The sequence below is a fragment of the Durio zibethinus genome, chromosome 4 (assembly GCF_047325235.1).
Source record: "Durio zibethinus cultivar Kanyao isolate XHJ-2024 chromosome 4, ASM4732523v1, whole genome shotgun sequence".
Lineage (NCBI taxonomy): Eukaryota > Viridiplantae > Streptophyta > Magnoliopsida > Malvales > Malvaceae > Durio > Durio zibethinus.
This window is the reverse complement of record NC_143165.1, coordinates 946,477-954,437: the sequence shown is the minus strand read 5'-3', so window position 1 is coordinate 954,437 and position 7,961 is coordinate 946,477. Positions and strand designations below refer to the sequence as shown.

Below are 7,961 nucleotides of genomic sequence, written 5' to 3'. Positions count from 1 at the left end.
TATATTTTTTATAAAATTTGATTCGGTTAGATTTCAATTAATTGAAATTCAAATAATTATCGAAATTAAAAGAAATTTTTTTTTATTCTCTCTTTTTCCCTTCTTTTTTAAAAAAACAAAGATATCCACTATTGAAAACTGAGTTGTTGATCAACCATTCTTTTCTTTTACACTGTATTTTGTAAGAGAAAAGAAAGAAAAAAAAATTATCATTTCTTCCATTTAGTACGTGAAAAATAAAAAGATAATGAAATGAATGAATTCACATATTTCTTTTCTCAAAATATAATTTTTTTCAAATGTGAAAAGAAAGAACTAAATTTAAATTATTAATTTTATTTATAACTTTACTCTTAACCCATTTTATTCTCTTTATTTTCAATCTGTATACCAAAGAAAAAATAAGTTTCCTTCGCCAAAGAGTCGACTTCACTCTCAGGAGCCAGAGAACGTCGAAACACGAAGAAGAAGGCGCCGTTTTGGAACAGAAACGGGGCGTTTCGAATGCCGTTTCGGTTGAGAAAACGGCGTCCGGCGAAATGGATATTCGAATTGCCGGTCAACGGGTTAAAATCGGGTGGCAGATGGCCTTCTCTATAGCTGTATGCGTTAAAAATTAAAAATTTATTGTTTTCTTCTCTTATTTTTGTTGATATTTTGATAGTTTTTGTATGTTTTGCTTTACAGATTTTAATTACAGCTTTTGGTTCTTTGGTTCACAAGAATTTCTCTTTCTCTCTTTCACAACTATAAGTTTTACAATTTAAACATTTTGCTCGTGGCAGGCCAAGTGTCTTCCATATAGAGAAGCTATGGTAACCCGAGGTCACAGAGGAAGTTCCTCACAAGGTTCTTGCATAGGGGAGATGCAGCTAGCTTCCGATATATCGGTAATAATCAGTGAAATTCTGGATCCAAGGACTAAAAATTTATTATCCATGTCAAAGGTTAGTGATTACGTTTTATCAAACGAGCTAGTCAGTATGGCATTAGCCATGGTTGCGGAGGATCGGCAAATAAATGATGTACTGGAAGAGCTTTTTGCAGAAGAGGTACTCTCTCTTTTATGTAGTCTTTACGTTGGCTCGTTTATAAGTAGTAGAAAAACAACAATGTGCTTGGCTATATTCGGGCAGACTATGGAGCCAAGGGGAGGCAGGCAGGGGTCACGGCCCCCCCCTCCCCAAAATTTTTTTTGGCACCATTCTAGATTAGTAACTGAGCCTACCAAAAGTAATATGCATCTCCTCTTTCATGATTCAGTTCACTGTTTGGCCCCTTTTAGTTATTATCTGGCTTCGCCTCCGGCTATACTTTCTGTACCAATTTGTGTCATGTTCCGAAAAGTTATTAACTTTTGTAAAAGTTACCCTGGAGCTGCTATTTTGCGTGAATGAGATTTGTCTAAGTATTGTTCCTGCTGTCATGCAAAACAATCTTATATAAGAAATTTCACTATCTATATATATGTATCTTCTGATTACAATAACCTTATTAATCTAAAATCTCGTATTTTATCAGGGAAATGAGCTGCATATTCAGCAAGCGGATCTTTACCTTCATGAAGGTGAAGAACTGAGTTTCTATGAAATAATCTTGCAAGCTCGGCAGAGGAGAGAGATTGTCATAGGTTACCGGTTAGGAAATGCCGAGAGAGCTGTTATCAATCACCCAGCTAAACGTGAGAGAAGAAGATGGTCAGAGAAGGATGTATTTGTGGTAATGACAGAGAAGGAATGAGATGGTAGTTCTTTATTATGCTGACATGTAAGATTCCATTTGAAATCGCTGAAAAATTGAAATTCTTACACCTCGAAGTTCCCAAATATGATATGTGCACATAACATGCAGGTTGGCAAATATGAGAAATCAATGTGAAAAGTCTGGACACTATCCTAGCTTCACATTTCTCTTCCAATTTGTATTCACAGAAACCACTTGAGCAGTATATCATCCCTCCTTGCTGTATGTGTTGTTGTGAACATGGTCTCATCTAGTAAATCAATGGATTCAGTAATGAATTCCGCATCCTTATTGTTACTCATGGTTAGTAGTTTTCCTTTTCCCTTGTCCATTATGAATCAAATTTCACTGAACTTCTTTTCTTCCTTGTAATGTGTTTCCAGAACTTGAAACACGATTAGGGATCGAAGTACATAAGAGAAGCATCGATAGATGTTGTGCCCTTTAGCGATTACAGAAATGGCTTATGGTTGTTAAATGTCATGTTCATATGTTTGAGACGTAAAAATTTCATGCATGGACATATTGCAGTTAGGACAGCAGTTCTAATTGCACAACTCGTTCCAAAACAGGGATGACATTGAGATGCGTTAATGCTACATAATAGAGATGGTAATAAGTTAGATCGGGATGAGTTTTTACTAGTTTTGATTTTAATTTAATTTTGTAAAATTTATATTTAATGTTTCAACTTGATATAATATTAAAATATTAATTTTGTATGCATAATTTAATTTATATATGTATAAAATTACAATTGATCATATTCAAAATTAATTTAATTAATATTCATTAATATTTTTAATATAAATTATTTTTTAATTATATATTAATATAATATTTTTATTAAATTAATATTTTGAATTAAAATATTAAATAATAATTTTATTAATATAAAATATATATAAATAAAAAATTATATATATATATATATATATATAGAGAGAGAGAGAGAGAGATTTATTGAACGTTCGATTTCGAATTCAATTTTTTTAAAAAAATTCAACTAACTCGAAACCCAATATTTTAAAAAAATCTATCTTAACAGAAGTCGAGTTGACCTGCCCGGATAAATGGACAATGGATTAACCTTTCAGCCCAAATTCTCAAAACACCTGGATCTTTCTTTCCACCCAGCAGCGACAAAAGTATCAAATCTAACGGTCATTAAACGCAAAATTTCAGATCATTCAGAATATGGCCACCTGTCACCACCTAACCCCCACTACAGACCACACACACACGCACACTTACACTTCTTCCTATTGCCTCTAAAAAAGTCTAAGCCCTTCTCCCCATTCGTCTTATCTTCTTCCCAACCCCAAACCCAACTCAGCCCAAGCAATTCCGATTTCCCTTTGCCTTCTTAACAATCTTTTTCCTTGTGGGGACTTGGGTTTTTCTCGTTTTCTCAGTTTCTTAATCCAAAACGCTTCTTTATCTGCTCTCAATTCATTGTTCTCATAGTTGTTTTTGTTACTTATACTTGGAAAAATGGCTGCCTCCACTGCCCAAATCCACGTCCTTGGTGGTATTGGTTTTGCATCTTCGAGAAAACCCAACAACCATTCACCCAGAACGGTTTTCTTTGGTCAGAGACTGGGCAAAACGTCGTCGTTAAACGCCGCCTTCTTACGACTTGCTAAAACCAACAACAACGGTAAAAGATGTCATGTTGGGCCGGTGAGAGTTGTGAACGAGAAGGTGGTCGGAATCGATCTCGGGACGACTAACTCGGCCGTGGCGGCCATGGAAGGAGGGAAGCCCACGATTATTACGAATGCGGAAGGGCAGAGAACAACGCCGTCTGTGGTGGCTTATACCAAGAGTGGGGATAGGTTGGTTGGGCAGATTGCGAAACGGCAAGCCGTTGTGAACCCCGAGAATACGTTTTTCTCTGTGAAGAGGTTTATAGGAAGAAAGATGTCGGAAGTGGATGAGGAATCCAAACAGGTTTCTTACAGGGTTGTTAGAGATGAGAACGGGAATGTTAAGCTTGAGTGTCCTGCCATTGGTAAAAGGTTCGCTGCCGAGGAAATTTCAGCTCAGGTACTGTTATGCTTAGTCATGAATTTGGTTGTCTTTGCTTTGCTTATAGAGTTTTTTTGACTTGGACATTTGAGAAGTTTCAAATGTTTTCGGAACTAGGGTGTAATAGAGCAAAGCCAAGTTGATACAAGACTTGGAATTTGCTGTATGAAACTTGGCTTGAGCTAAATCGAATTTTAAATTTCAAGTTTAAGCTCGATAAAAATCGAGTTATTTGAACTCGCTCCATTATACTTGTTTATCAAATAAAAATTAAGTCTGATTTTCATGTTTGACTTCAAGTTCGATTATTTATTTTTTGAACTTGAGCTCGAAATCAAATTTATAAATATATATAATTTTTTAATTAAAATAATAAAAATATATATTAAAATATAAAAGTTTAATTAGGCTCGGGAGATACTTCAAACGGATATTAGGAAACTCGAATTTGGTTCATTCAATAAATTTAGCTACTCGAGCCAAATTCGAGTTTTATCCAATTCAAACTCGAATAGCTTACAAACATTAATATATCATTTACAAGCCTATTTGGAACCAAAATTTATGGAATTTTCAGTTTATTAGTATTAAATGCATTGCTGATGAAGTTTTTTAAGGCATGGATGAAAATCCATAATTTTGCATATCATTGATCAAATGATGGAGCTTCATGATAGCATTTATAAGCTAAGTCTAAAAATTAGCAGTTTTTTTTTTTTTTTTTTTAATATAAATTTAGAATCTTTCTATTGCTAATGGGTTATTTCTGCATTTGGATATATAGATTTTGAGAAAGCTTGTTGATGATGCTTCAAAGTTTTTGAACGATAAAGTGACCAAAGCCGTTGTTACTGTCCCTGCTTACTTCAATGATTCCCAAAGGACAGCAACAAAGGATGCTGGTCGAATTGCTGGGTTAGAAGTTCTCCGGATTATCAATGAACCTACCGCCGCCTCTTTGGCATATGGGTTTGAAAAAAAGAACAATGAAACCATCCTTGTGTTTGATCTTGGAGGTGGTACTTTTGATGTTTCAGGTATGCTGGCGAGTTGAGAACCTATTTATCTGCATTTATTATTAAATTCTATGTTATAATGCTTTATGTTTTACACTATGTTGAAATATTTAGTGTCTAGCAATGTGCTTAGAGAATGTTTTCTTTGTTGGGGTTTCATTTGGGATGAGAACTGAGGGCATTTTCTGTGTGTTGTCTTGGTTTTCATTTGCTGGGAGAGAGGTGGGGGTCCATTGAGTGTCTTCATTTATTTATCTTTTATTGGTGAAGATACCAGCAAGTGTTTTATTGTGTATTTGTTAATATGCTGCAGTGCTTGAGGTTGGTGATGGAGTGTTTGAGGTGCTCTCTACATCTGGAGACACACATTTGGGTGGTGATGACTTTGATAAGGTAGGTATAGTCGGATGAATCAACATTTTCCTTTGTATTAGTTGTATCTTTTAGTGCTGAAGCATGTCCATATGTATCTATTTGTGGTGCAGAGAATTGTTGATTGGCTTGCTGACAACTTTAAGAGAGATGAAGGCATAGATCTTTTGAAAGACAAACAGGCTCTTCAGCGGTTAACTGAGACAGCTGAGAAAGCTAAAATGGAGTTGTCATCTTTGACTCAGGCAAACATAAGGCATCTCTCTCCCCCTCATTTCTTTGTGTACATGTTTTTGTTTGTGCATTTTCTGTGTGGTTTTTAATGATAGAGCTTTTTCTTTTATTCTTTTTTTTTTTTTCTAGTTTACCTTTCATTACTGCCACTGCAGATGGGCCTAAACACATTGAGACCACCCTTACCAGGGTTAAGTTTGAGGAGTTGTGCTCAGACCTACTTGATAGGTAGTTTTTATTATTTCAATAGGTTTGCATTCTGTTTATTACCACCAAAAAAAAAAAAAAAGGAGGAAAAATTGGTTGACATTGTTTCTAAATTTTTGGCTTTAATCACTGGAGATTTTGGGTTTCTTTTGTCTGTTTGATATTTTCTGTAGGCTCAAGACTCCGGTGGAGAACTCCTTGAGGGATGCAAAACTTTCCTTTAAAGACATAGATGAGGTGATTCTTGTAGGTGGATCTACACGTATCCCTGCTGTACAGGAACTTGTGAAAAAGATGACTGGCAAGGAACCTAATGTGACTGTCAATCCAGATGAAGTTGTTGCCTTGGGGGCTGCAGTTCAGGTGGGTTGAGTATTGTTTAAGTTATAGCAATTACTCTATAGTATTTGTTCCTTCACAGTTAAATGTGGCAGGGTTGGATTTAGATCATTATAGGTTTTATTTTTAATGTTTTTCCTTCTGTCTCGCAATTGGTTGTAGGCTGGTGTTTTAGCTGGAGATGTCAGTGATATTGTCCTTTTGGATGTTACACCTTTGTCACTTGGTCTAGAAACTCTTGGTGGTGTCATGACCAAAATCATCCCAAGAAACACTACACTACCAACCTCCAAATCAGAGGTGTTTTCAACAGCTGCTGATGGCCAGACAAGTGTTGAGATTAATGTACTTCAGGGTGAAAGAGAGTTTGTTAGGGATAACAAATCACTTGGCAGCTTCCGTCTTGATGGTATCCCACCAGCACCTCGTGGGGTTCCACAGATTGAAGTCAAATTTGACATTGATGCCAATGGTATCCTCTCTGTTACTGCTATCGATAAGGGCACTGGGAAGCAGCAGGACATCACTATTACTGGTGCTAGTACCTTGCCCAGTGATGAGGTATGCATTTAACTCTGCGATGTATTTCTTTTGTTGCTCAGACGAATTGCTTTTAAGCCATTCCACAAATTATTTGCACTTATTTGGTGGTTTGATTTTATGCATTTCCATTGGATTTCGATGCAAGTATTGGAAATGCCTTCTATGTTTAATATTATCATTTCCTAATTGTATTATTATAATTTGCAGGTTGATAGAATGGTAAAGGAAGCTGAGAGGTTTTCAAAGGAGGATAAGGAGAAAAGAGATGCTATAGACACAAAGAACCAGGCTGATTCTGTTGTCTACCAGACAGAGAAACAGCTGAAAGAGCTTGGAGACAAGGTTCCTGGTCCAGTCAAAGAGAAAGTAGAGACAAAACTGCAAGAGCTCAGGAATGCAATTTCAGGGGGCTCAACACAAGGTACGAAAGATGCCATGGCTGCCCTCAACCAAGAAGTCATGCAGCTTGGCCAGTCACTCTACAACCAACCCGGTGCAGGAGGTGGTGCTGGCCCTACACCTGGTGCTGAAAGTGGGCCTTCAGATTCATCTAACAAGGGGCCTGATGGGGATGTGATTGATGCAGATTTCACTGACAGCAAGTAAAAAGCCAGGTATTGAACCGTGTACTAGGATTTTGTTTTCTGTGTCTTGGTGTGGAGGTGGGGGATTGAATTTCCCATCATTTTTGTTCTATGGTAATGAAAGAAAACAATTGGTTTTAGGATTAGAGGATGAAGCGCTGAATATAGAATGCTCAAATAGTAATGACTCTTGCTGTTAAGCCTGTAAACATTGTTTAAATTGTGAAATAAGATGGATTTCTTGAATTGATCCTTGAGTATTTAGAAGTAGATATAATAATTTATGTATTTATATAAGTTTAGAGTGAAATATAAAAATTATTATATTATAATTTACTTCAGTATGTCAAATACGAATTATATTTTTTTTTTATTTTACCATTTTCTTGTTGTCGAGTTAGGTCTAAAATTGTCTTCCAGATGAATGTTAGTCCCTCTGCTTTTTCTGGAATATCTGAGATAGATAAAAAAAGACAGCCTGACAGGATTTAAGGTATCATTGCCTTGTATTCTTTCTTGCCAGTAAAGAACTAGAATGTAAGCTGGTGGAATTCTGATCTGGTCTGCCAAATGGATCCTCTGTCAAACGCCATCTTACATATTTCTGAAACATCAGTGTCCCAAATCATGTAGAACAGCTTTCTCAGCTTAAGGGTGCTCAAGACTCAAATTCCAAACATATGATGTTGACTAGATTTCATGTCTGCTGTCATGTGAAGTGATTTTTCCAAGGTTTAAAATCTCAGATGTCAACATTATCACGAAGTCTTTGTCACAAAAGTTCCTCAACTGCCAGTTTTGCCATTGCAAATCTATATAAAGCCTAAGTAACGTACAGGACTCGTTCTTAGGGTTTTGAGCAGGTCAGTATCTAGCTATATAGTCTTTGTTC

The 7,961-nt window shown here is 36.1% G+C and overlaps 2 protein-coding genes across 3 annotated transcripts; both read left to right on the top strand.

Annotated features, from left to right (window-relative positions):
• Positions 1-292: 292 nt before the first annotated feature.
• On the top strand, positions 293-2,215 carry LOC111288569 (ion channel CASTOR-like). Its single transcript, XM_089760289.1, has 4 exons — positions 293-602; positions 786-1,052; positions 1,522-1,767; positions 1,852-2,215. Exons 1-3 carry the CDS (start codon positions 540-542, stop codon positions 1,738-1,740), a joined length of 549 nt encoding a protein of 182 aa, XP_089616415.1. The 5' UTR covers positions 293-539; the 3' UTR covers positions 1,741-1,767; positions 1,852-2,215.
• Positions 2,216-3,044: 829 nt separating this feature from the next.
• Positions 3,045-7,315, top strand: LOC111287674 (stromal 70 kDa heat shock-related protein, chloroplastic). Of its 2 annotated transcripts, XM_022878348.2 has the most exons (8): positions 3,045-3,792; positions 4,559-4,811; positions 5,104-5,183; positions 5,276-5,418; positions 5,526-5,624; positions 5,777-5,966; positions 6,105-6,503; positions 6,693-7,315. In XM_022878348.2, the coding sequence occupies exons 1-8, from the start codon at positions 3,238-3,240 to the stop codon at positions 7,089-7,091; spliced, it is 2,118 nt and encodes a 705-aa protein (XP_022734083.2). In that variant the 5' UTR covers positions 3,045-3,237; the 3' UTR covers positions 7,092-7,315. The 2 variants fall into 2 exon arrangements, with proteins under 2 accessions (XP_022734083.2, XP_022734084.2); XM_022878349.2 differs by lacking the exon at positions 5,526-5,624.
• The last annotated feature ends 646 nt before the right edge of the window (positions 7,316-7,961 follow it).

Excerpts from the sequence above, each read along its gene's own strand:
- LOC111288569 (XM_089760289.1), top strand. The coding sequence starts at position 540 with ATGGATATTCGAATTGCCGGTCAACGGGTTAAAATCGGGTGGCAGATG. Across the intron at positions 603-785 it reads AGATGGCCTTCTCTATAGCT|GCCAAGTGTCTTCCATATAG; the intron begins GTATGCGTTAAA and ends TGCTCGTGGCAG. Across the intron at positions 1,053-1,521 it reads AAGAGCTTTTTGCAGAAGAG|GGAAATGAGCTGCATATTCA; the intron begins GTACTCTCTCTT and ends GTATTTTATCAG.
- LOC111287674 (XM_022878348.2), top strand. The coding sequence starts at position 3,238 with ATGGCTGCCTCCACTGCCCAAATCCACGTCCTTGGTGGTATTGGTTTT. Across the intron at positions 5,625-5,776 it reads TGCTCAGACCTACTTGATAG|GCTCAAGACTCCGGTGGAGA; the intron begins GTAGTTTTTATT and ends TATTTTCTGTAG. Across the intron at positions 5,967-6,104 it reads CCTTGGGGGCTGCAGTTCAG|GCTGGTGTTTTAGCTGGAGA; the intron begins GTGGGTTGAGTA and ends AATTGGTTGTAG.